We start from the raw sequence: 26,672 nt of genomic DNA on the forward strand, positions 1-26,672 counted from the left end.
CCTCTGCTGCCAGGCCGCCCCCGGCGGCGCCCCCTGCAGGCGGAACGCGAGGCCGGCCGCCCGCCCCTGCAGCGCCCTCCCACACACCTGGCCGCTCGCACAACCGGCCGCCTAATAGCCAGACCCACCCACGCCGATGCCCGCCGGAGAGGCCCCCCCGCAGACACAGCGCAACCAGCTTCACACACCTGGGGACGCCCCACAGAAGTCACATCCACCCTAACACACCTGGGCATTCAGGCTCAAGCCCCGACTGCATGGTAGATCCAGACACACCTGGGCCACACCCCACGAAACACAGACTCACAGACGACTCCACAAGCTTGGGGACACGCCACATCAAATGGACACACACGCACACACAAATGAACCCAAGCTCAACACACCTGGGGATGCCAACCATGTGTGTATCTATCACATCACACATCACCAAGGCCCCCCAGCTGAGCATGCACACATCTCTGATACTGAGTCCAGACCGTCAATCTAGTCACACTGCCCTCTTATTTACCAATACTCTTAAAATGAAACTGTGGTCGGAGACAATGAAAGGATGACATCACCTCTTCCCTAGCTCCAGGACTAATTTAAGCCCCAGAAATTATAGGACTGAGAACCAAAATCGGAAGAGAAAATTTTCCCTAGGGACATTGGGTTGAAGCAATGCCACTTGGGGGCCAGGTGGTAGGAATGGTACAGATATGGAGAGAGTGACACTTCCGTCTCTCCCAAAGACACAAATCTGTGTTTATCAGATTAGCAATAATCCCCCTTAATTATTTCCTGCCCTTTCTACTTTCTCATGGATGTGGACTGATTGAAACCTTTATATAAACTGGTTTTTATCCAAACATTTCCAACAATGCAGATGTGTATTTTGAACAGATGTACAATTCCAAAAGAAATCTAAACCATCAGGTACATAAGTCGTTAGCTTTCACAGAGTTTTTTCTTGGACACTTCATGATTAAATTGAAATGTATTTAAAAAACTTGTCTAGCTCATTAATATTTTTAAAGAGAGCAGTAATCATAACTTTTTGAAGCGAAAGAATGATTCCACTTTGATTTCTTTTTTGAGGGAGGAAAATCATGTCGGCAAAGGAAAATGAGGCAAACAGATAAATAATTCTTCTGATGAAGGAAAATTAAAGATGATAGACAACACGAATTTTTTGTTTTGAGACGGGTTCTCTGTCACCTAGGTTGGAGTACAGTAGCATGTTATCGGCTCATTGCAACCTCTGTTTCCCAGGCTCGAGTGATCCCCCCACCTCAGCCTCCTGAGTAGCTGGGACCACAGGCATGCACCACCATGCCCAGCTAGTTTTTTGTATTTTTGATAGAGACAGGATTTCACCATGTTGCCCAGGCTGGTCTTGAACTCCTGAGCTGAGGCAATCCACCCGCCTTGGCCTCCCAAAGCGATGGGATTATAGGTATGAGCCACAGCACCCGGTCAAGACAAGTGTTAAGTTGCATCTATCACCAGGTAAGGCTGGGAAAGCCCAGTCTAACATAGAATAGGCTCTGTGGGATGAAGCCTTCAGTTTAACTTCTTGGAAAACAACTCGCAGTTTGAAGAGCAGTTTTTGAAATGTGGTCCCAGTCCAGCAGCATCGGCAGCACCTGGGTATTTAGAAATGCACAATCTCCAGCCACACCGGAGGTGTCCTGACTCTGGGGGTCAACTCACTGTCAGCAAGTCTGAGGGTGGGGCCCAGAGATGGACATTTTAATGAGTGATGCCAGTTCAAGTTTGAGAACCATCGTCTTTTGAGGATGTACCTCAGTTCTTCTCAAACTTTAATGTGCACGGGCGTCAACCCAGGATCTTGTTTAAAAATGTAGATTCTGGTTCATCTAGCCAGGAGTAGGGTCTAAGATTCTGCAGGTGGACAGAGGGTGCTAAGTGAGGATTTTCTTGTGTATGGACACACGCCAGGGTGCTGTTACTGTGAAGACAGCTCCACAGCAAAGCGAGGGTCTCATAGAGATAAAACTCACAAAGTGTCTCAATGAAACAGACTGGTCAGTCTAGGCAGGTCCTGGGCTTGTCAGTTCAGGGTTGGTCAGTTACTCAGGATCCCTTGGCAAGCAACTGCCCTGGTGGCTTTTAGGAACTGGGATGACTCACCAAGTCTGTTTGGTTGCGTCCAAATGGTACAATTGAGTCTTTCACTGCAAAGGGTTCAGCTCTGTTCATTCTGGCCCCTTTGCTCTGCCATTTTACAAACTCCCACATCCTCTAGGCTTAGGGTCATGCAGTCAGCAAATCACTATGCACCTGTATTAGTCTGTTCTTGCATTGCTATAAAGAGCTACCTGAGACTTGGTAATTTATAAAGAAAATAAGTTTAATTGACTCGCAATTCCACAGGCTGTACAGGAAGCATGGCTGGGGAAGCCTCAGGAAACTTACGATTATGGCAGAAGGTGAAGAGGAAAGAGTCACATCTTAAATTCTTAAACGGCCAGAGAAGGAGAAAGAGAGAGTAAAGGAGGAGGTGCCACACAGTTTTAAACAGCCAGATCTTGGGAGAACTCACTCACTATCACGAGAACAGCTGGGGGAAATCCGCCCCCATGATTCAATCACTTCCCACCAGGCCCCTCCCTGACACCCAGGATTACAATTCAGCATGAGATCCAGGTGGGGACACAGACCCAAATCATATCAGCACCTGTTCAAAGCTCAGCAAACATCTTCCTTATCAACTCCAAGGATTTAAACCAGCAAATTGTCTTTAACCAGAATTAACCAGTTTGGCATTTGTATTGCCTAAATCAGAGCAGGTAATTGCTGAGCTCTGTTTTCCAGACCTGGGTGTAATAGATGCCTAATTTATATTCCTATTTAACTAAATACATTGCTACTTAATATTATGCAAACGAGGCCAGCCTCCTCTGGGTGTTCTCTCTCCTGCATGCCTCCAGCATTGCAAGTACCGTCCAATAGAGGGGAAGATATCCCCTGTGTCTCTTGAAACTCTAGTTATAATGTGAAATAAACAACCGAAAGGAGGGGCTATATAAGGAGCTTGAAGTCCAAGTGAATAACACCATAAAGTCTACTGAAATATTACCAAATTATTCCAGTAAACCATTCAATAATCATCTTTGGGCCTAAAACTAAATCCAACCCGGTTGTCTGTGGCCTTCAAACTAATAATGAGTTGTACATTTTTAAATACTTGGAAAAAATAATCATAATAGTTCATGAGATTTAAGTTTCAGTGTCTGTATATAAAATTTTGTTTGTTGACACTGTCTGTGACTGCTTTCACAGGACAGCAGCAGCATTGAGTAGCTGCCACTGAGACCATATGGCCTGTAAAGCCTAAAATACTTAACATCTTCTCTTTTACAGAAAGTTTGCCCACCCTGCAAACTGTGTTTCTTGCTCTCTGTTTCAACACCTTCCTCTCCTTTCTGTAACTGTCTCCCTACTGAACCCAGTTTCACGAGCACAGACCTTCGTGCTTTGTGTGTATGTTTCAAGCACCTCGTGCCGTGAGGTTTACTTTCTGATCATTTCCCTATGTAAATCAGTATGAACTTAACAAGAACACTTTCAAATTTCAGCATAGGACTATTAGGCTAATTTAGAAAATGTGTGTGCAAAAGACAGCCAATAGTGTATATTCTGCAAACCATTGAATTCCTTAATTCCACTTTTAAACCCGGCTCTAAAAAGTTGTTGTTAAATTTGAAAACAGCAGGATTATTATTTCTTTCTGTGTGATTATTTTACCTGTTACAACACATCTCACTGCTAAACAATTTCCATGACAAATTAACGAGCAGAGAAAACCAACCTCACGAAGCTAAGTTCACTCACATTGAATTCAATCCTAGTATTTCTAGAATTAATGTTTTAAAGATGATGTGGGTTGCTGGCAGGTTTTTGTGAATAAGGCATTGACCTTTTCTCCACAAAAGATATGCAGTATCTTTTTAAAAAAGTGTATGAAATTTTCCAAGCAATTGCAGTTGAGATGGTTTATACTATTCTTGCCATCTTCTGTAATTTCAGGAACAACAAGCAAAGACCGGAACAAAGCACTATATGAGATTATTTCCTCAGCTTTGTTGAATAAATCCCTAATCATGAATAGGAGAATAAGAATTCTCAGAAGTAATCTGACCTGCCAAATATACTATCCACCATGCTCAAAGCGAATGACATTGAAAGAGCTGTAGGCAGGCCACAGCCATCTCTAACCCTATCACCTTGTGGCCAATCAAGTCACTGGGCCCTGCTATTCAAACAGTAACTTTTAAAAGGAAAGAATGCTAATCTGGTGTCTAGAAATGTAGACATTACAAAATGAAATGTAGCTTGGTTCCCTTTGAGTGGTCAATGTGGGGAATGAATGCATATTGAGTGGGCTTCATATGCCAGGCACAACATGATTCTTCTCGTGTCATCCTTTGAACAATAGTATGAACCAGGTATTATTATCCCCATTCTACCTGTGAAATGGCTCCGAGAGGTAAAATAACTCACTCAAAGATACACTGTAAATAAGAGTGCAACGGCTTGAACTCACACGCAGCTGAGCCGAAAACCCATGCTCTTAACATGAGGTTTAAATGGGGAAGCTGGGTAACATACCCTGAAATGTATAATATCAGGACTAATCATTTATATTTGAACGTCTTTGTTAAAATTATTAGTTCCAGTAAATAACCCTATACATGTAGTTCTCTCAGTGAAGCACTTTCACACACATGATCCATTTGATCCTTATTCTTGCATGAAATAGTAAAGACTGGGGAGAATTTCTTCTGCTTTGATTGGCACGTGGCCTGTCTGAGCCCAATCAAAGACCACCAGGTGCAAAACTGTAGTTGGATAAAGTCAGATTTATTGGCTCATTGCAAGGAGAGAAGACTGAGGCCAGAGGAATCCTGGGATGCCTCAGCAAAGGTAAAGTTTGAAGACTTAGGGGAGGGGTGGTGTGTAGGTGAAATTTAAAGGAAAGAGTGTTTTGACAGGTTCAAGGCAGACGGAGCTGTGAGTACAGGTCAACATCAGGTCTGGAGGTCTATGTCCTTGGACACTACAGAGTTAATACAGATGCAGACTGGCACACCCAGAAACCCTTTAAGGAAGTTCTGCACCAAGGTTGGAAATAGAGGCTGCTTGTTTGTTTCAAGGAGACTTGAATCCCCCAGGCAAGTTGAGATGGTTCCGTCCTGATGATTTCAAACAGCAAAGCTTCTGATAGTCTATGCTTTTCCAGAAGGAGGCCTCTCAGTAAGAAAGCAGCAAGCACCCAAGGACGGGGGTTATTTGATCTGATATGACATCAGTGTGTCCTTGGAGGATGTGTTTCCCGCTCCTTCTGCTGCTGTCTTTATCTTTATCTCAGCCTGATGGATGGCACGGGGCAGAAGTTTACTTTTTCAGTCTGAGATACTTTTTTAACTTATCAGGCCATATCAAGACTAGAAGCCTTCAAAATACTTTATTTTCATGCGGGTGTTAGCATTTCAAACATTATGGCATTTCACAACAGATTTTGATGAGGATTTGCATAAGCGTGCAAAGCAGCTCACCTTTATAACTTCTTCCATTGGACTTCTCTATAAGAGTTCATGTTTTTTTAAAAAAGGCTTAAGCATCTAGGTATTTTTGAAGTCTCCTGGGTTAGTCCAATCTTATTTCATAGAGGAGAAATTAACCAAAGCAAGGACAACTACTGATAGTGAGAGGAGGCAGCCAAATGCCTAGGCAGATAGGGCAGGTCCCCAGTGAAACGCCACCTTCAGGCAAAAACAGCCTGAAAGCTGAAAGACCAGATTGCCGGTCCCGGATGAAGTCTGCAACCCAGAGTGAGAACTTCTGTTCCTATTTGCCCACCCTTTCCCAATTGACTCTTTCTGAATTATGCCTTTTAACTAATCAAATGTTGCCTTTTCCAATACTACCTACAGCCTGCCCCTTCTCCATTCTGAGCCCATAAAAAGCCCCAGACTCAGCCATATTAGGGGAACTTTCCTACCTTTGGGTAGGCGGACCACCCCGGTGTCCCCTCTCCATGAAAGCTGTTTCATCATTCAATAACCCCACCTTGCTCATGCTTTGTCTGTGCATCCTCATTCTTCTTGGGTGTAAGACAAGAACTGGGGAATCAGTGCATAAGCTTGACCAGGCCCGGGCAGGCTGAGTGGGCAGGCTGTGTCCTGCAGCAGGTAGTGTGGTTGGGTGAGGCCTGGGTGGGATGTTGCATCTTGCAAAATGACTGAGAAGAAAATCCTGTGTCACTACCATTATTTTTATCAGAAGCAACTGAGGCATGGAGTAATTAACAGATTCATCCCAGGTTCCAAGTAACTAATGGAAGGATTGGAGTTGTTTGTATCTAATTGGATTGCTGGAACTTAAAAATAAAAGACACATGCCAGTGAAGTTAACCCTAGCACAGCTGTCACACACCTGTTCCCATGCTTTTTCTACCGTGTCACCTTCTTTGCTGAGGTCTGCAGTTTCCTAGGCCAGTACTGTGAAAGCTGTCATCTGTATGCTTTAGCAGAAAGTTCTAGAAATGAGCAGTTTTGATATTCTTCGAGACAAATCTCAAGTCTAGCCATCATAATTAATGCTATCAAAATTTAACTGCTGAGACAAAATTGTTTTTACAAGATGGATAAAAGTAGAATTTAAATCAAGAGAGAAAACATTTTCTCAAACACATCACAAGTGGGAAGAAGAAAGCTTTATTGGTCTTTGGGAAATGCCACATATTTAAAAATAAATGATTAGAAATGTAGGACGCTCAGGCAGTTTTGATAAACAATGTAACTGATTAGAAGTACTTGAACTAGTCAGAAAATAAGTGATTGCCCAGGTGTGGTGATTCACGCCTACAATCCCAGCACTTTGAGGGGAGGCTGAAGCAGGAGTTCAAGACCAGCCTGGGCAACATAGGGAGAACTTGTCTTTACTAAAAAAAAAAAAAAAAAAAAAAAAATTAACCCAGCATGGTGGCCCATGCCTGTGGTCCCAGCTACTCAGGAGGCTGAGGCAAGAAGATTGCTTGAGCCCAAGAGGTTGAGGCTGCAGTGGGCTGAGATTGCACCACTGCATTCCAGCCTGAGTGACAGAGCGAGATCCTGTCTACCCCCCCACACAAAAAAAATCAATATATAAATCTGAAATTATTTCTGGGTGATGTAATTATAGGATAGAAACAAGAAAAGTGAAGGGTTTTCCCCCCTTCAGTTATTTATAGAATATTTTGATATACCAAGCTCTGGTCCAGGACTCTATATGTCTTTTCTCATGTAAACATCTCAATAATTGTGAAAAAGTTATATTCCCCATTTTACAGACAAGGAAGCCAAGGTGCTGAAAGATTAAGTGACTTGCTCTATTAGTTCCCTAGGGCTGTCATAACAAGGCCTCACAGACTGGGTGGCTTCAAACAACAGAAACGCATTCTCTTGCAGTTCTGTAGGCTGGACATCTGAGCTTGAGGTATTGGCAGGGGCCGTGCTACCCTGGAAGCCTGTAAGGGAGAGTTCTTCCTTGTCTCTTCCAGCTTTTGGTGGCCCCTGGTGTTCCTTGGCTTGTAGAAGCATCACTCTAATCTCTGCCTCTGGTGTCATCAACCCAGAATGTGGTAGGATGTGAGTCAGGATGGACTTTGGTTTTGAAAAGCTATACCCTGTTTTAAAGAGACTGCTGAGGGAGGGAGGCTCACTAATCCAAAAGATAGGCACCTGTGTGGAAGTGTATGACCCTAAAGGTGGAAGCCAACTGGAAGAGGATGAAGAGAGAAATGGAGATCTGTGATAATGCAGGAGGTCAGTGCTGTCTGCGTAGTTGAATGGGGAAAATGATTGATGTGTCTCAAAATGCATATCCCCAAATTGGCACCGATGCAACATAGAGTGCCTGGAGGGATGCTCCAGTGATGTGAATACCTGCTGGATGTCGTCTTTGGCAGAGCCTCTGTTAAGACTCTGACCCGCCATGCTGATGTTTTAATTTCCCAAGAATAGTCTAGAAGAGGAAGGTAGCCGCTATGTAGGTCTATGGGGGAAACTGGGTTTCTAAGATGCCATCATAAAATTTGCCATTCCATGTGCTCTTTTTACAACATGATGTTGACATGCCTCCCGTGGAGAAGTGAGGTCTGCATTCCCTCCTCTTGAATCTGAATGGACCTATGATGATGGCAGGAGACACTTTGTGACTGCCAAAGCTAGGTCAGAAAAGGTGACATAGCTTCTGCTTGACTCTCTTGGAACTCAGCCACCATGCTGTGAGGAAGCCTAAGCAGCCATATGGAGAGGCCATGTGTTGGCATTCCAGGTCTCGGCTCCGGATGAGCTCACAGCCAATAGCACAAACTGCCAGACATGGGTGACCAAGACCACAGATGATTCTAGGCCCCAGTCTTTGTGCCACCCCAGCTCATGTGGCGTGGAGTAAGAGAGGACCTACTGGGGATGAATCCAGCCCAACTTGCAGATGCATGAGTGTATTAATCAGGATAACGATGGTTGATCGAATATCTGGGTACCCCATGACCTACCTAGTCAAGTTGACATATAAAATGAACCATCACAGGCCAGGTGAAGTGGCTCATGCCTGTACTCCCAGCACTTTGGGAGGCTGAGGTGGGTGGATCACCTGAGGTCAGGAGTTTGAGACCAGCCTGGCCAATGTGGCAAAACCCCACCTGTACTAAAAATTCAAAAATTAGCCAGTCATGGTGGCATGCTCCGTAATCCCAGCTACTTGGGAGGCTGAGGCAGGAGAATCACTTGAACCCAGGAGGCAAAGGTTGCAGTGAGCCAAGATCACGCCACTGCATTCCAGCCTGGGCCAAAAAGTGAGACTCTTTCTCAAAAAACAAAACAAAACCATCATAGGCAAATTAAACTGTTATTTTAAGCTACTAAGTTTTGGGGTAATAACTGGAACAAACTGTTTTTTTTTTTTTTGAGATGGAGTCTCACTCTGTGATCCAGGCTGGAATGGAGTGGCACAATCTCCGCTCACTGCAACCTCTGCCTCCCGGGTTCAAGCGATTCTCCTGCATCAGCCTCTCGAGTAGCTGGGATTACAGGCTTGAGCCACCAGGACCGGCTAATTTTTGTATTTTTAGTAGAGACGGGGTTTTGCCATGTAGGCCAGGCTGGTCTCGAACTCCTGACCTCAGGTTATCCACCTACCTCGGCCTCCCAAAGTGCTGGGATTACAGGTGTGAGCCACTGCACAAACTATTTCTAATCAACAATTGGAAGTGTGTTGGTAAAGTGAAAATAATAGCAACTGCGGGAGAAAGTGGCTATACAGTCAATTTGTGAAAGCTGCAGCAGAAACAGCTGTGCAGGTGCAATTAACTTGAATCAAAAGCTTCAGGAAAGCATGTTTCCAGAAGCTAAGTAAATATCTCAAGAGGATAGGGAAGCTCTCAGCTTTCAAAAATGCGATTTGGATTGTGATTCCAGGGAGGGAAAAGATGGGCAGGCACCTAAAACAAGTAATAAAATCAGAAAGTTCACCATTAAACAAATATATTTAAAAGATTTACCCAAAAGACAAAAATATGACTTGCCCCAGGACAATATGAAAGGAACCATTTGCAAGAACGGTGTCAGGAAAGATAAGCAGAGATCCATCCATTCTTCCTTCTTTCTTTCCCTCCCTCCCCTCTCCTCCCTCCTTTCCCTTCCTTTTTCTTTTAATTATTGCAAATCCCAGACCTCCTATCATTTTACCTCTACAGACTTAGTATGTATTTCTATCTTAAAAATACACATATTCTATGTAATCGTAATAGTATTATCATGACAAATTTACTACTTATGGTCTCAAAAATGTCATTTTGCAGTTTTTTTTTTCTTAACATTAGGAATCAAAAAAGGCAGATTTTGGTTAGATTCAGGTGGAACTGCCTTTTTTGTTTTTGTTTTTGGCAAGGATACATCCTGGGAGGCTCAATGTACCGTATGCAGCATCACAGTGGGAGACACATATCTGGGTGTCCCACTTTTAATGATTGTGAAATTGGTCAGTTGGGGCTGGGCACAGTGGCTCACACCTGTAATCTCAGCGCTTTGGGAACCGAGGTGGTCAGATCACTTGAGGTCAGGAGTTCAAGATCAGCCTGGCCAACATGGTGAAACCCCGTCTCTACTAAAAATACAAAAATTAGCCATGCATGGTGGTGCGTGCCTGTAATCCCAGCTATTTAGGAGGCTGAGGCAGGAGAATCGCAGGAACCCAGGAGGCGGAGGTTGCAGTGAGCAGAGATTGCATCATTGCACTCCAGCCTGTGGGACAGAGCAAGACTGTCTTAAAAAAAAAAAAAAAAAAAAAGAAATTGGTCAGTGAGTTCGGCTGGTGAGAGCCTGGTCCCTCCAGTGCAGTTTTCCATCAATGATTTTATTTATTGCTGATCTCTGTTTGAATCAATTGGTTCCTTGGGGACCAGAAAAAAAGAGGATGATTTCCTAATTCCCATTCTTTCAACATGTATTAGCTATTATTAGTCTATAAGGAAGAGTCTCCCTCATCAGCTATGGCTGTTTGCTAATCACATAATCACGATAGGCCTGCGGAATCCAGTTTTCCAAAGGGCATCGGACTGGTCCACTTAGGAAAGCTTTAGGGACAAAGATGAGAAATATAGACCTTGTAGGACCCCAAGAATGAAAACATTAATTAGATTGTAATAATTAGATGCAATAAATACTCTTTTTAAAAACAAATTAGATTGTGAGGTAGGTACCGTATACCCAGCTCCTATTATACTCTAGATCAGTGCTACCCATTGGAAATATCAAGTTAGCTCCAAAGGAAGCCACAGATGTAATTTTAAATTTGGTAGCCACATTAAAAAGTTAAAAAAAGGGGAAAATATTTAACCCAATACATCTAAATATTTCAACATGTAATCAGTATAAACATTATTGAGATCTCACATTCATCTTTCATGCCAGGTCTTCAAAATCCAGCATGTATTTTCCATTTACAGCACACCTTGATGTGGACTGGCCATGTTTGTAGTGCTCACTAGCCACATGTGGTAAGTGGCTACCTTACTGGACAGGACAGCTGTAGACATTTTATTATATTAACTTGAACCTTCACAACAATCTTGCAAATTAGACATTACCTGCTTTTTTTTTTTAATTTTTTTTTTTGAGACAGAGTCCTTTCTCTGTCACCCAGACTGGAGTGCAGTGGTGCGATCTCGGCTCACTGCAACCTCTGCCTCCTGGGTTCAAGCAATTCTCTTGTCTCAGCCTCTCGAGTAACTGGAATTACAAGCGCACACCACCAGCCCCGGCTAATTTTTGTTTTTTTACCATATTGGTGAGGCTGGTCTAGAACTCCTGACTTCAGGTGATCCATCCGCTTTGGCCTCACAAAGTGTTGGGATTACAGGCATGAGCTACTGCACTGGCCGTTTTTTTAATATGAAGAAGTTGAGAGTCAGGTGGAACTTCTTGTAATATGACCACTGAATGCTGCAACTGGGGCTTAGCCAACTGTATGAATGTGCAGAGGTGCCTACATCTGTTCCCATCTGGACCTCTTAACATACATACAGGAGACTTATTTCCTCTTTTGTAGGGCCAAACTCCACCTGATTTGGGGCCCTATCTCATTTCTTCTCAAGAACCTTCTCTCTCCAGTTTAAGGCCAGCTTCTCCCTCAGTGGCTTCTGCGCCGAATTGTATTTAGCATCTCTCATTCCCCCACCACCCACCTCCTGCCCATGACTAGTTGATTGACTCCTTATCATTACTTTCAACTCTCCACATTTCTCCAGCCCCACTGCCACCTGGCTGCACAGAGCCACCTTCATTTCGATGATGACACCTGGGATGGTCTCTTGGCTTCTCTGTTCATGTCCTCTTAGCCTCTCTCCAATTCTCTTCTCACCAGCAGCCAAGTGACCTTGTCAAAACCTCACTAACTTGGATCATGTCACTGACCTGCTTTGGATTCTCCCCCAGTTTAAGGTAAGCACCACGTGGTCTGTGAACCCTGTATGAGCTGGCTCATCACCAAGGCCAGCCTTCTCAAGCACCCTCCCCGGCTTCCTCAGACTTCAGCTTTCCCACAGCAGGGCCTTTGTAGATGCTGTTGCTTCGTGTGGTCCACATTTTCTCAACTTTGGGACTACTGATGTTTTAGGCCAGGTGATTTTTGTGGGGGGTTGTCCTGTGCATATTGCATGTACAGCAGCAGCCTCTCTCTCCCCTATCACTTTCCAATCAGTTTTAACAGTCAAAAATATCCCCAGGCCTTGCCAAATGCCCCCCGCCCCCAAGGGTGAGATCTCCCCTGGTTGAGAACAGCCAGCCTGGAGTGACCTTCCTCCCCTCTGCCTATCAATCTCCATCCGGAAGCCACCTTTCCAGGGAGCCCTTTCTTGACTCTCCAGGTTAGAGCAGGCCTCCCTCCTCAGCTACTATTCATGCGACTCTTTGATCATTGTTTTATCTCACTGGACTGTCCACTGCTGAGGGCAAGAGTCCGTGTCCTCTTCCATCCACCTTAGTATTCAGACAGCCTAAGAATCTGGTACATAGCACTTAGTATGTGTTGAGTGAATGGGGAATAAAAGTATCTAAGGCCAGATCTGTGTACTCTCAACAGAGCCCCCCCCCTTTATTTTTTGAGACGGAGTCTCGCTGTCGCCCAGACTGGAGTGCAGTGGCGCAATCTCGGCTCACTGCAAGCTCCGCCTCCCGGGTTCATGGCATTCTCCTGCCTCAGCCTCCTGAGTAGCTGGGACTACAGGTGCCCGCCACCACGCCCGGCTAATTTTTTGTATTTTTAGTAGAGATGGGGTTTCACCGTGTTAGCCAGGATGGTCTCAATCTCCTGACCTCGTGATCCGCCCGCCTAGGCTTCCCAAAATGCTGGGATTACAGGCGTGAGCCACCGCGCCCAGCCCAGAGCCCCCCTCTTTCAAAAGTCCAAGCTATCACCTATGGAGGGTCTACTGGGCTCTCTACTTTATGGCTATGAGGGATATTCTTATCACCACCGTACAGATGGGAAACTGGCACCTGAGCAATGCTCAATGCCTTACGTATGATACTGCAGTGGGAGAGCCCCAGGTCCAAGTCTGGGTTTTCTCACCCCAAAGTCCATGCTGGTTGGGTGTGAATATGGACATAGATGTCCAGTGCTTTGGTGGAGGGCTCAGTCTTCTGTTCCGATATTTTGTCAATAATTTGAAATAAAATGTGAAGAATGGCCTGGCACAGTGGCTCATGCCTGTAATCCCAGCACTGTGAGACCAGGGCAGGTGGGTCAGTTGAGCCCAGGAGTTCAAGACCAGCCTGGGCAATGTGGCAAAACCCTGTCTCTACAAAAAATATAAAAATTATCCAGGCATGGTGGTATGTGCCTGTAGTCCAAGCTACTCAGGAGGCTGAGGTGGGAGAATCACTTGAACCTGGGAGGCAGAGGTTGCAGTGAGCCAAGATCACACCACTGCACTGCAGCCTGGGTGACAGACTGAGACCCCGTCTCAAAAAAAAAAAAAAAAAAAAAAAAAGAAAGAACATCTGTAAGCAATGTGACAGAATGAGAACCTCAAGGGACCCTGTCAAGGCCTGTAGGCTACATCTGACAGGATGAACTTGGAGAGAAACACATGTAAGCCTGCATTTAAATTTGTAAAAATCCAAACAAGAACAGGGAAGAAGTGCTGCATTTTCACGTGCTACATATGTTAAACTACCCAACAAACCAATACCCAGCTCCAAGCCTCTTTCCAGATTTGTTGATGTTTGCTATCAAGGAAGAGAAGGATGATGAGATTTCTCAAACTTGTGACTTCCCCATGTTTGTTTTGACACCTGCCTCCCAACTGTCATTAGCAATAAAAACATTAAAATAGCAAAAGACTCCAAGTAAGAGAAGAACTGCGAGGCGGCCTTCCACTTCAGTCTTGTTGGAAAGGAAACCGAAGAAACAAAGAGGGTGGCTGCCTTAAGATGGAAAAAGAAGAAAAGGGAGCCAGTGTGGTACGCTTCCAAAATCTGCACAGATCAAAGCCTTCCTGAAATATCAGTCAAATTAATCACTGTGTTCTCTGGAAAGAAAACAGCTACGATGGAAATGCTGGAAGCTGAAGCAGTGAAGGCTAAGGGAATTTGTCGGTAGGCGGGGGTCCAGATTTGCACAACTTGATTTGGCACTAGTTTTAGAATCGGTAGGAAAAAAAAGGATCCTGAAGGGGCTTTTGTAAGAAACATCATTTTTTGATTACTCTCAATAGACAAGTACTGTTTCAAAAAAAGAAGTTTGCTTTAAAAAAAATCAACAAAGCATATAATGCATCTATTGTATGACAAGTGAAGCACTATAGGAACATAAATAAGAGGATGACGGTCTTAGCCACTAAAGAGAGCTATAAATTATTACTGTTGTTTTGGGACCATTTAAGAAATATTTGAAGGCTGGGTGTGGTGGCTCATACCTGTAATCCCAGCACTTTGGGAAGACGAGGTGGGTGAATCACTTGGGGTCAGGAGTTTGAGACTAGCCTGGCCAACGTGGTGAAACCCCGTCTCTACTAAAAATACAAAAATTAGCCCGGCATGTTGATGCACGCCTGTAATCCCAGCTACTCGGGAGGCTGAGGCAGGAGGATCGCTTGAACCTGGGAGGCAGAGGTTGCAGTGAGCTGAGATGGCGCCACTGCACTCCAGCCTGGGAGACAGAGCAAGACTCCATCTCAAAAAAAAAAAAAGTATTTTAAACACAGCACTTTATTTCTTGATATATTTCAATCACCAGAAGTTACAATTACTGACTTAAACGCTACACAGATCTGCCCCCAAAAAGTGAGTCCAGAGAATCAAATTCCTCTCAGTGTGGATCTGTTCACTCTGTTCTCTGAACTTGGAAAACACTGTAGTGCAATTCTATGAAATGATCCCCAAGTCAAATAGAAGCCACATAAAAGATGATTTGGTCACTTTGATTTCATTTTAAGGTAAAGGAGGATACAAAGTTCACTACTTGAAAATCATCGATTAAGAAGGCAATATGACATTTTCATGCTAGTTTGTGTAATAATTTTACTGCATAAGAAATTACAGAGATTGCATAAATCATCAGGTCAACAGCATACAGAGAAGAACAAAACAAAACATTGTTTGGATCAAATAAAAAACAGCAGGAACAACTCAATTCTTAAAAATACCACAAATTCCCTGAATGTGGCTCCATTTCAGAGAAAATTTTGCATTTTCTGGATAGAGTAATGTCTGTAGTTTCATTAAGCAAAATGGAAAACGGCTTTTCAGTTAAAAACACTAAAAAGCAACTTACACAGATGTGTTGCCCTCTTCACCTTGGATGTAACAAAAATAAAGATGTGAGGCTGCCTGCTCTTGCCTAAAGCATGGCTTGAACTTTCAATTGATAGTAATCGTTTATGTAAAGTATTACATTACATAACCTCCTATGTATTGAAATTGTACAAGTCAGAGCATCAAAAACTGCAAGAGTCAATTTCCTCCTATGGGGAAAAGCATGTAGATATACTACGTTAAAACTTCCATTCCTCATTCGATTATCTGCCCTATTCAAAACATAAAAAGACAAATAAATATTTCCTTACAAAGTTCACAGTATATTGTTTTAAAAAAAGAGATAAAAAAACTTAATTTGCTTTGTCATTAAATAAAAATGCTAATATATAGACATGTTCAATATTTATACAAATTGTAGGGGTCAGTCTATCCTTTCTTGGTCATAATTGAAGTTTAATAGTGCTAGTCCATACACGACAAGGCTCAGATCCCAAATGTAAGTTCAATTCTACTAAAAGTTGCTCAAGATAATTTTTTCTCTTTTTCTGTTTAATTAAAAAAGACAATTTTGGAATTTTAGAATTACATTTGAGTTGTCTGAAAAAATACGATTTCAATGAAAAATCATATCAAGCATTCAAGAGTATATTGCTGGTGCTATAATCTTTTTGCATGTCTTTGTTTTCATAGAAAAAAATCAGTAAAATAACATGGCTAAGACTTTTAAATGGTTAAATGTAACCACATACTATTGATGATACGCCTCATGCACACACACACTCAAACTCAAAACACAAAGGAAAAAGGATCAGACGTCTTTCTTTTGCATTAGTTCTAGCTTTCTTCTTAGCAGACCATAATTCTCCTTAGTTCCTGATGCCGTGGGGTCAAGCTGCAAGGAGATTTCATAGTGTTTCTTGGCCAAGTCTAGATGTCCCCAGCGATGATAAAGCACAGCTGAAATAGCAGGAGATAAATTTCACTGGGAATGCTTCTGAGTAATGTGCCGTATTCCTACCCTCTTGGACAAAGAAATATTACAGATCCTATGCAAACAGTTTTCAAAAGTCAATTGTATGAAACAATATTGTTTGTACTGAAAACTTTATTTATTGTAATCACACTCCCTGATGATTATCCGTTTACTGCCAGTTACTCCTAGGGCTCTTCATAGCACTAGGTAAGATACATCTGCCTATAGTAACATTATTACATAAAGAAGTAAAAAGAAGAGTACATGCAATGTCTTAGTGCTGCCATGAAATTTCCAGGAAGCAAGGCTGGGTATGGGAGGTGGGGGTGTTGGATGCTAGGCACTGCCTAGAGCCCTGACTATGCAGAAATTCAGCTGTTTATTTTAAAAAGATATTTTCCTACACCATTTGGGGAAGTAATAGCTTGCTTGGGTCCATTTGGAAATAAGGCCTCTGATATCAAGAGCTGACCCAAAAATGATAGTTACAGTAAACTTAATCATTAGGATGATTAGCCTCTGATCATGACAGTGATTTTGTTAGTAAAATTAACTTTCTATATGGGCAGAAGAGAACCTGTGGACGCTTTTTGGCTTTTGTGAAGACAAGCTTCAGAGTTGGTAGAGAACAGCTTTGGTGCAAAAACATTTCTGTGAGCATTCTAAACATCAACATGCTATGCTCTAAACATCTTAACTACGGAGACGTACAAATGCAAGAAATGAATTCTAGGGAATAAATGATTATAAATGCATTTTAGCCAAGGCATAAGAGGATATAAAGCAGAAGACCAGGCTGGAAGGGGAAGGTCTACTCTGTAAGAAGGAAGGAAAAGGAGGTAAGTTCAATGGCAAGCTTCCAAAGTACCTACGATTAATTTACTAGGAGAACTCTTCACAACCATAGCCTCATTCTCTTGATCCAATCTCACCCTTCTCAGCTTAACACAAAGAAGGACAATCTGAGTTTCATCATGAGAAGATGATAAACAGAGTGGGCAAACTTTGGGGCTGTTCTGGTCATGCAGTTAAGATTTGTAAGTGTGGCTATCACTTTGCTATCTTTTTAATGCAGTAACAGAACCACATTTTAAAGCCAGGCTAGCTTTGAAAAAACTACTCTCCCAACATTAATTTTATAGACATGCATCAACTTCATTAAAGTAACAGAATTTCAACACAATTCAAGTTGAACATTTTTCTTACCCAAATTACCATGGTAACTTGCAGCATTTGGATTTGCTTTAATTGCCTTGAGGAATAAAGCTTCAGATTCCTAAAAAATGAGAAACATAAAGAGGAAGATATTTATTGTACATGAAGCAAAAGCAGTTTCCAGTTTTATCGCCTATGGTTTTCAAACTTTTAACCTCCTCCTTTTGTATCACTGCGTTCCTCTAGAAACACTCAGAAGGCCCAGTGGGGCCACGCTCTGCCAGAGAGAGGCTGATAAGGGGCAGCGGGAGGGAGTGGTGGCCGCAGAGAGGGGATGAACATGTTCATGAGTGCCACCACCTGCTTCCCTGCAGTGGTCGGACTTCTGTAACGTTATGCAAGTCGCCCAGGTCAGGGTGCGTGATGGCGACAGGAAGCCCAGGGAACAGAAGAGGGCTGAGCCGTGGAGCACACCCATGCCAATGCCATTTCCAGTGCTCTTGGGGTAAGAATTGCGCCCCATTTCCTCTCCCCCAAGAACCTACAACACTCTGGGCCGCCCAGAAGCAGCCCCATCCATCTGGAAAGAATGAGCAGAAAAGAGGAAGGAATGGCCACCTGTCAATGACGTTGTCACAGTACTGGACATGACCATCACCAAATGCCCCCGACGGGTGTGAAATGATTCTTGTAGAGCCTTGCATTTCTTCCAAGTCATACTCACTTCCAACCTGGCCACTAAGAGACAGGGCAAAGTGTCTTCCTACCCTGATCACTGCTAAAAGCTGCTGGCTGGCTGGTCCCTTCTACCATAATGCTGAGAAATGAAGACGCCTAACCTGTTTTTATTGACATGTGCCCTGGAGGCGCTGTTCACTCCATCCACCTTCACATTCCTTAAGGGGAGCATGCTTTCATCAGTGTCACGTGCTGGGTGGGCATGGTGGCTCATGCCTGTAATCCCGACACTTTGGGAGGCCAAGGTGGGCAGATCACTTGAAGTCAGGAGTTTGAGACCAGCCTGGCCAACATGGTGAAAACCCGTCTCTACTAAAAATACAAAAATTAGCCGGGTGTGGTGCTGTGTGCCTGTAATCCCAGGTACTCGGGAGGCTGAGGCAGAAGAATTGCTCCAACCCAAGAGGTGGAGGTTGCGGTGAGCCGAGACTGCGTCACTGCACTCCAGCCTGGGCAAGAGAGCAAGACTCTGTCTCAAAAAAAAAAAAAAAAAAAAAAATCGGTATCACACACTGAGCTTAACCAACCAAATCTGTTGGTGTGGGGATAGTTTTTGTGCCTTCTACCTGGGTCATACATGAATTTTTTTCCAGGTGGGCTTCCCACATCTGGGACTGTGCATTTTATGATGTGCAAGACCACCAGTTCCTTTGCCCTGTATGGCCTGTGGTACCCCTGAGAAATTGGCTGGGAATGTGGGGGACCATCTCCAAAACCATGACCTTTCGGACAGAGCTGGCAGAGAAACATTTATATTTTAGAAATGTCATCCAAGAGGGACTTAAGAAAGACATCAGGACAACATATGGGATGTCAGTTCAAAGTCAGTGTAGTGTGTGCATTCCAGGTTTCAGGGGCTGAAACTCCTTCCAAGAGGGTCAAGACTCCGGCCATATCAGGAAGGCTGCAGAAAAAAAGTCAAATGGGTTGTGTAGTTTTGCAGTGGTTTCTGAGTCTCTGGGCTGTTTCTGATGATTTTCAAACATTTCCATTTAAAACCTAAAACTTGAGACATAGGAAGGCCAGGGAATCACATCTACTTAAAAATGCTTCCCAACCTGTAAATGAAGCAGTGTTAACTAGAGAGAAATGGCTTACGGATACAAAGTTAGGAGTTTTCTAGTGTTGCTAAATTCATTTATTCATTCAACTAAGTTCTCAGATGCTTGTGAGGACGAACATCATTCAGGACACTGAGGAGTCAGCAATTTGGGGGACACAGTGGTGCTGATGACAGGGAAGGGCTCAGATCTGACACCTTGTTAGAGGGCCACTGCTCTCAGCAGGGCTGGACCCAAACTCTGCAGGGTGAGGAGGACGCTGGTGTGAAGGAACCGGGATGAGGAATAACAGGCAGAGAGCACTGGGCCAGCAGGACAAGGGAGGAAAAATGAGTCAAGATTTCCAAGCCAGGGCAACAAAAACACGACAGCATGTGGACAAAAGAAGGGGTATCAGGAGGAAGAGATGGCTTGAGAGGAGGTGCGGGTGGGTCGGCCTGGCTCTATCCAAGTCACGGAGGCGGCCCCTGGGCCTGTACCTGGGCCTGGGAATGGGGTTGGAGGGGCCTCTTTAGAACGCAGCATCTGTGAGTATTCAAAGCCCATGAAATGTTCATCTATTAAATCAGCCTTCTAATGGCCTCATTCAGGAAAGCAGTGAACTGTTTATAAATTTATCTTCTCTGGAGGTCTCTGGATGATTAAAGACCCAGGCAATGAGCCGATTTAATGCCAATGAACCAATAAACTCACATTTAGAGTTGGGGATATTTTTTTCTCAACAGAAAGGAGAAAAATAAGGTATTATGTTCTGAAGCATATTAGACAAAATGTATTTAACAAAGGTGTAGGACTGAGAAAGCCTTGCAATTATGTCTCTAGGTAGGAACAAGCACTAGTCTCTATGTCTAGGCGAGGAAGCCTGGGTGGGTGGAGGTCATTTCAGCCACAGCAGCCACCCAAGGGTGCTCTGGGGCACAGGGGCCACTGTGCCTCTGCTAGAATAGGAAGGGTAACATGGGTGATCTGATGTGAAGTTGAAACCGTGAATCACACAGGAAGAGAGTTATTCTCTATTCTGCCTCCTTCCGATTGCATTGGGGCTGAAGTCTGCACTTGCTGGTGTGCGGGCCCCACCCTCTAACACACCGGCCAATCTCTCCTTGAAGCTAAGAGAGCTCAGAGCCTTGGCCAGCAATAGTATCTAGCTGGGATTTAGTATGATTATTTCACTTTCAGTTACCCTGTATTTATAGTAATGATGCGTTGTTTCTCCTTTAAATATATTTGTGTTAAAAATCTATTTAAATAAAAATGTCAAGTAAATAAGGTAATATCTAGATGTGGCAAAAAAAATATCATAAAGGTGTGACATAAATGTCTGGAACTTAGGAAACTGACTCTATCAACACAACCTGCACTTAAGCTACAGGGCCACTGGAATTAGCACTACAGAAAAAGAAATCAGCAAGGGAAGCAACGATTTAAGCACTGAAAAACATTACTTTTGCATTTTTACTTTACCACATTAGTTTGAAACTGGAAATTAAATGGCAAGAAGTAATATAAATTTTAATACGTTTTAATGATCCCTAGAGATTCACTGAATGATTGAATGCTCACTAAAATATATATATATATTACATATACACACACATATATATACATATACACATTAACCATTTGATAGTTGCAAATTCTTTTGTTGTGCATTTTTTTGTATCACCTTGTCAAGAGGTTGGGCAGATCACTATCTCCATTTTATAGATGAATAAACTGAGGCCCAGAGAGGCTAAGTGACTGCTGTTAGGTTTTAAGAAGGGCTGCTCTTCTGCACAGCAAAAGAAACTACCATCAGAGTGAACAGGCAACCTACAGAATGGGAGAAAATTTTTGCCATCTACTCATCTGACAAAGGGCTAATATCCAGAATCTACAATGAACTCAAACAAATTTACAAGAAAAAAACAAACAACCCCATCAAAAAGTGGGCAAAGGACATGAACAGACACTTCTCAAAAGAAGACATTTATGCAACCAAAAAACACATGAAGAAATGCTCATCATCACTGGCCATCAGAGAAATGCAAATCAAAACCACAGTGAGATACCATCTCACACCAGTTAGAATGGCCATCATTAAAAAATCAGGAAACAACAGGTGCTGGAGAGGATGTGGAGAAATAGGAACACTTTTACACTGTTGGTGGGACTGTAAACTAGTTCAACCATTGTGGAAGTCTGTGGCGATTCCTCAGGGATCTAGAACTAGAAATACCATTTGACCCAGCCATCCCATTACTGGGTATATACCCAAAGGACTATAAATCATGCTGCTATAAAGACACGTGCACACGTATGTTTATTGCGGCACTATTCACAATAGCAAAGAGTTGGAACCAACCCAAATGTCCAACAACGATAGACTGGATTAAGAAAATGTGGCACATATACACCATGGAATACTATGCAGCCATAAAAAATGATGAATTCATGTCCTTTGTAGGGACATGGATGAAACTGGAAATCATCATTCTCAGTAAACTATCGCAAGGACAAAAAACCAAACACCGCATGTTCTCACTCATAGGTGGGAATTGAACAATGAGAACTCATGGACACAGGAAGGGGAACATCACACTCCGGGGACTGTTGTGGGGTGGGGGGAGGGGGGAGGGATAGCATTAGGAGATATATCTAATGCTAAATGACAAGTTAATGGGTGCAGGAAATCAACATGGCACATGGATACATATGTAACAAACCTGCACATTGTGCACATGTACCCTAAAACCTAAAGTATAATAATAAAAATAAAAAAAAGAGAGATACAATTGTAAAAAAGAAAAAAAAAAAAAGAAGGGCTGCTCAGATAGGATAAAAAGGTGCTTAGAGCCACGCAGATATAATGAGAACACTCACTCTGCACATCAACATCTCAAAATAGGTTCTGGAAGCCTGAACATTTCAGGGCCAAATGAGAGATGCATTCGATCATTTTACAACTACTTAACTGGGTGCTTCGTAACTGCCCGACAGCAATGGAGATACAAAACCGGGACCAAAGCCTCGGCTCCAACCTCAAGAAGCCTCCAGGCTCTCTGAGGAGATTTACCAAGTGCATGATAAAATGCAAGTGCTTGGGTAAAAAGTGAGTTGTCAGGCAGCAGACACCTGCCCTGCCATCAAGATAGCTGGGCTGGAGGGTCTGTTCACCCAGCCCTGCAGCTCACCACATCCCCTCTTCTCTGGAACATCCTGCCCAGTGCTCTGCGAGGAAATAGGCCCTTTCATCACATCCTGAAACAAGCATTGCCAGGGATGCAGCTGACCATTAGCAACCGGTATCATTTTTGCATTACAAGAGGAAAATCTAAACAGTTGCTTAAAATTCAAACCCTAAAAAAACACATGGGATGCTTGCTTGGTGGCTGATGCCGTGGCTCAGGAAGTCACATCATGTCCCCGCATTGAGTAGCTCTTGAAGATCTCATCTTGAGTTCTGTGTTTCAGATTTCACCTTCTGTTTCCTTATGTTAGGCCCAGCGCTTTGGCCTTGATAATTAAAATGCAAAATGTGTAGAGAAAGAGGAAGCTGATTTCTCCATTCTGCTTTACAGAGTATTTTCTACTTTATTTGGGGGTGGGGGAGGAAGAACAACATGAACTGGAAGCCAAACAAACTCTGGGTTCTGTCCCCTTAATAGAAATTCCAGCAGTTTACAGACTGTGGGATGATAGAAAAATCAATACAATGATTATATAAGCCAAATCTTCAAGAAGACTCGCTGTAGCTGGGTCACTGGAGGAGAACTGAGACTTGGGACCTGTCCCAGGCTGACAGATGGCTGGAAAGGTCATTAAAGGGAAACCTGTAAACCTCACCTCCTTCCCCTGCTACACAAGTAGATTCATAAAAAATAAAACTAAACCCTCTTCAAAAAGCTATTTCTGGAGCAAAATCTAGAAATTTAAAAAATGTATAGTGAAGTTATTCAACTCCCCAACATTATAAAACTAGAGATATGCATGAAATTATCTTAGCATTGTTATCGAAAATTATACTGATAATGACATGAAATAAACAGAAAAAGAAAAGTAAATAACACTAGACAGATATTAGCTAGTTGCTGCCTTTAGGTCTTATACATAGGCTGAGTGATTAAAATAAGATATAGCCCGATTCTGAAAAAAAGTATTTCTCTTAAGAAACGACTAAGGCACTGCTTCTGTGATATCTGTGTTTAACACCCAGGATGCCAGCTAAAAATGCATATTCCAGCTGGGCACGGTGGGTCATACCTATAATCTCAGCACTCTGGGAGGCCGAGGCAGGTGGATCACAAGGTCAGGAGATTGAGACCATCCTGGCTAACACGGTGAAATCCTGTCTCTACTAAAAATACAAAACATTAGCTGGGCGTGGTCGTGGGCGCCTGTAGTCCCAGCTACTCGGGAGGCTGAGGCAGGAGAATGGCATGAACCCGGGAGGCGGAGCTTGCAGTGAGCCGAGATGGCGCCACAGCACTCCAGCCTGGGCGACAGAGCGAGACTCGGTCTCAAAAAACAAACAAACAAACAAAAAATGCATATTCCCTGACCTGACCTAACCCATGAAGCCAATCCCTTCTGGGGAGAATCTGGGCATCTCTGCTTTAACAAGCTCCCTCAGTGATTCTGATAGACAAAATTAAAGTTTACAACCAGTCCCCTTCAACACACAGGGAGTTATGCATAGCCTATTCTTGCTCCACCCTGGCTGCCAACTGGAGCAAAGATTTAGTATCTTGTGGTTTTTGTTGGTCAGAAAACTCTGGGCCTTGCTGGTGGCCTATGTAACTCAGATAAAGAAAAACCTGGAAGCAGCAAGAACCAGTTATGCATCCTCCATGGGCTGGTTATTCTTTTGTGCAGAAGATGGAACCTGCAGATAAAACCTAGAGCTCCAGCCCATGTGCAAGTGACAGAGTCAAACCCTGTTGTGCCAGGGAGGGGCCGGGGCAGGGGCACCTCTGGGGATGCACTGTGGCTGCCCCGAGTCCTCCTCCTGCACCAGCCTGCCCGGCCTCTGAGGCCAACCATTCCCACAACTCCCTGCCTGCTCCCACCCCTTCCTTGGGCTTCTCTTCCTCTCTCCACGTGTGAACAATGGTGGTTAATTCTGATGAGAAAGGACACTGGGTTTGGCCCCACACTGCTGTCTTTGAAGGAACTTTTCCAGGAAACAAACTGGCCAAGCCACACTGGTGGACCACTGCCACTGTTTTGGCCTGATTCCTAATTTAACTGGGCAGAAGGAACACTTACGTCTTCTGTCAGATGCTGGCATTAACTGCGAGAACTCACAGCCTGCGGTTTACGCACCTTGTATTTCTGGGATTTCCCCAGCACGTTTGCCAACGAGAACATGAGAGAGTGATCATTAGGTATTAATTCCAGTGCTTCTCTTCCAACTGCTTCAGCTTGGGCTAAATTACCTGGGAGTGAAAAATGGAAAAATAAAAGACATGTTAATGTTGTACTCTCATTTTAGCTACTCTCTATAACTGACACGGTTTATGTGCACAGCACATGACAATTATGAATCAACTATTTAAGAAAATCTGTGTAGATCGTGTAACACACACACACACACACACACACACACGCATACATACACGCATACATACACGACCTTATCAGTGGCAAAGCCACTGCAACTCAGCACATTTCTGACACAACACATAAACAGCTTTTGATTAACTTCTGTATAACCATCTAAAACCTAGTTTTAATTTTTCCCCGGATACCAGTTATATCCAAACAAATCTGCAAAATAAGTGGATGACAGTAACACTTTCATAACTGAGAATTTATCACATTGAAGTATACATTCTGTATTTTCCCTAGAAACAAGCATATATCTCTGCTCTACACCATGATCAAATTAACACCATCATTAACATATTTTTATTGACACATAACTGTACATATTGATGAGGTGCATGTGATATTTTGATATATGCATACAATGTGTAGTGATCAAATTAGGGTATTTAAGACAACCATCACCTCAAATATTGATCATTTCTTTATGTGAGGAACATTTCAAATCTTCTAGCTCTTGGGAAATATATCATAAAGTGTTAACTATAGTCACCCTACTGTGCAATGGAACACTAGAACTGACTCCTTCTGTGTTTGTACCCATTAACCTATCTTTATCCCCGCCCCCTTCCCAGCCCCTAGTAACTACTGTTCTGCTCTCTAGCTCCACAAGGTCCATTTTTTCAGATCCCCCATGAGCGAGAGCATGTGGTATTTGCCTTTCTGTGCCTAACACCATCATTTCTTAAGAGACGTTTAGATTTTTAAAGTGAAGGAGGCAGAGTAACTCCTAATTGATTGAATCTGGTCTGCTCAGGGATAGGAAACCAGATCTTCAAGTCGATTAGCATCATATAAAAAGTAAGAATCCATGGCTCTAAGTGTAGACTGAGGGGGCTCCTTTGAGTGAAGTCCCTGAACTTGGGGCATGGACCTAGCACTATCCATGTCATTAGCCCCAAGGCCATTCTTGCTCACTTCTGAGTGCTCCCAACACCCTAGAGGATGGCCAATGGTGGATAACAGGCTTCAGAAGAAACAAGATACTGTCACACCCCTCCCCCATGACTCAACACCAGTTCTAAGTGAAGTGTGATTTTCCCAGACATTCACATTCCAGTATGTCTAAAGAAATTCCTTCCTTCCCTCCCTTCCCTCCCTCCCTCCCTCACTCACTCCTTCCCTCGCTCCCTCCCTCCCTTCCTTCCTTCCTGCCTCCTCCCTCCCTCCCCTCCCCCCTCCCCCCCCCCCACCCCCCCCCTTTTTTTTGAGATGGTGTTTTGCTCTTGTTGCCCAGGCTGGAGTGCAATGGCACGATCTTGGCTCACCGCAACCTCCACCTCCTGGGTTCAAGCGATTCTCCTGCCTCAGCCTCCTGAGTAGCTGGCATTACAGGCATGCGCCACCACACCCGGCTAATTTTGTATTTTTAGTAGAGACAGGGTTTCTCCATGTTGGTCAGGCTGGTCTCGAACTCCTGACCTCAGGTGATCTGCCCACCTCGGCCTCCCAAAGAGCTGGGATTACAGGTGTGAGCAACCGTGCCCGGCCTAGAAATTCCATTTTCTAGAAGAATAGACATTTTTGTAATAGAAAATAATTAACTTCCTATTAATTTTTTTTAAACTCAGTAGGAAAAAAGCACAATAATCTCTATTTCCTAAGTCTTCGGTGGCATTTTACTGTGGAGCCATTTCCTGTGATTTGTTCCATCCACCTTTCTGTACCTGTGTTGTCGAGGAGTATAATCATGTTGTTCCAGGCCAGGCTGTGCTCTGGTTTCAGCACCGTGGCATTTCTCCACGCATTTAAGGCATCCACGTGGCGATTGAGATCTGCATACTGAAAATAAAACACACCAAAAAATCAGTATTCCAAGTTTCCTGTTTCCTCTTTCCAAGACATTAT

The 26,672-nt window shown here is 43.5% G+C and overlaps 1 protein-coding gene across 5 annotated transcripts in view; it reads right to left on the reverse strand.

The window, feature by feature from the left end:
* Window positions 1-14,960: 14,960 nt before the first annotated feature.
* TMTC4 (transmembrane O-mannosyltransferase targeting cadherins 4) overlaps window positions 14,961-26,672 on the reverse strand; it is a 70,891-nt gene continuing 59,179 nt past the window's right edge. For 4 of the 5 annotated variants that reach the window (XM_030813644.1, XM_030813645.1, XM_030813643.1 and 1 more), the window contains 4 exons: window positions 26,492-26,606; window positions 24,543-24,655; window positions 17,491-17,560; window positions 14,961-16,268 (listed from right to left, as the gene is read on the reverse strand). In XM_030813644.1, the coding sequence (XP_030669504.1) occupies window positions 16,120-16,268; window positions 17,491-17,560; window positions 24,543-24,655; window positions 26,492-26,606 (447 nt within the window). In that variant the 3' untranslated portion in view covers window positions 14,961-16,119. Of the gene's footprint in view, window positions 16,269-17,490; window positions 17,561-24,542; window positions 24,656-26,491; window positions 26,607-26,672 lie in introns of those variants that run through there. The other variant, XR_004030204.1, reaches the window with a different exon arrangement.

The sequence above is a fragment of the Nomascus leucogenys genome, chromosome 5 (genome assembly GCF_006542625.1).
Source record: "Nomascus leucogenys isolate Asia chromosome 5, Asia_NLE_v1, whole genome shotgun sequence".
NCBI classification, from domain to species: Eukaryota; Metazoa; Chordata; class Mammalia; order Primates; family Hylobatidae; genus Nomascus; species Nomascus leucogenys.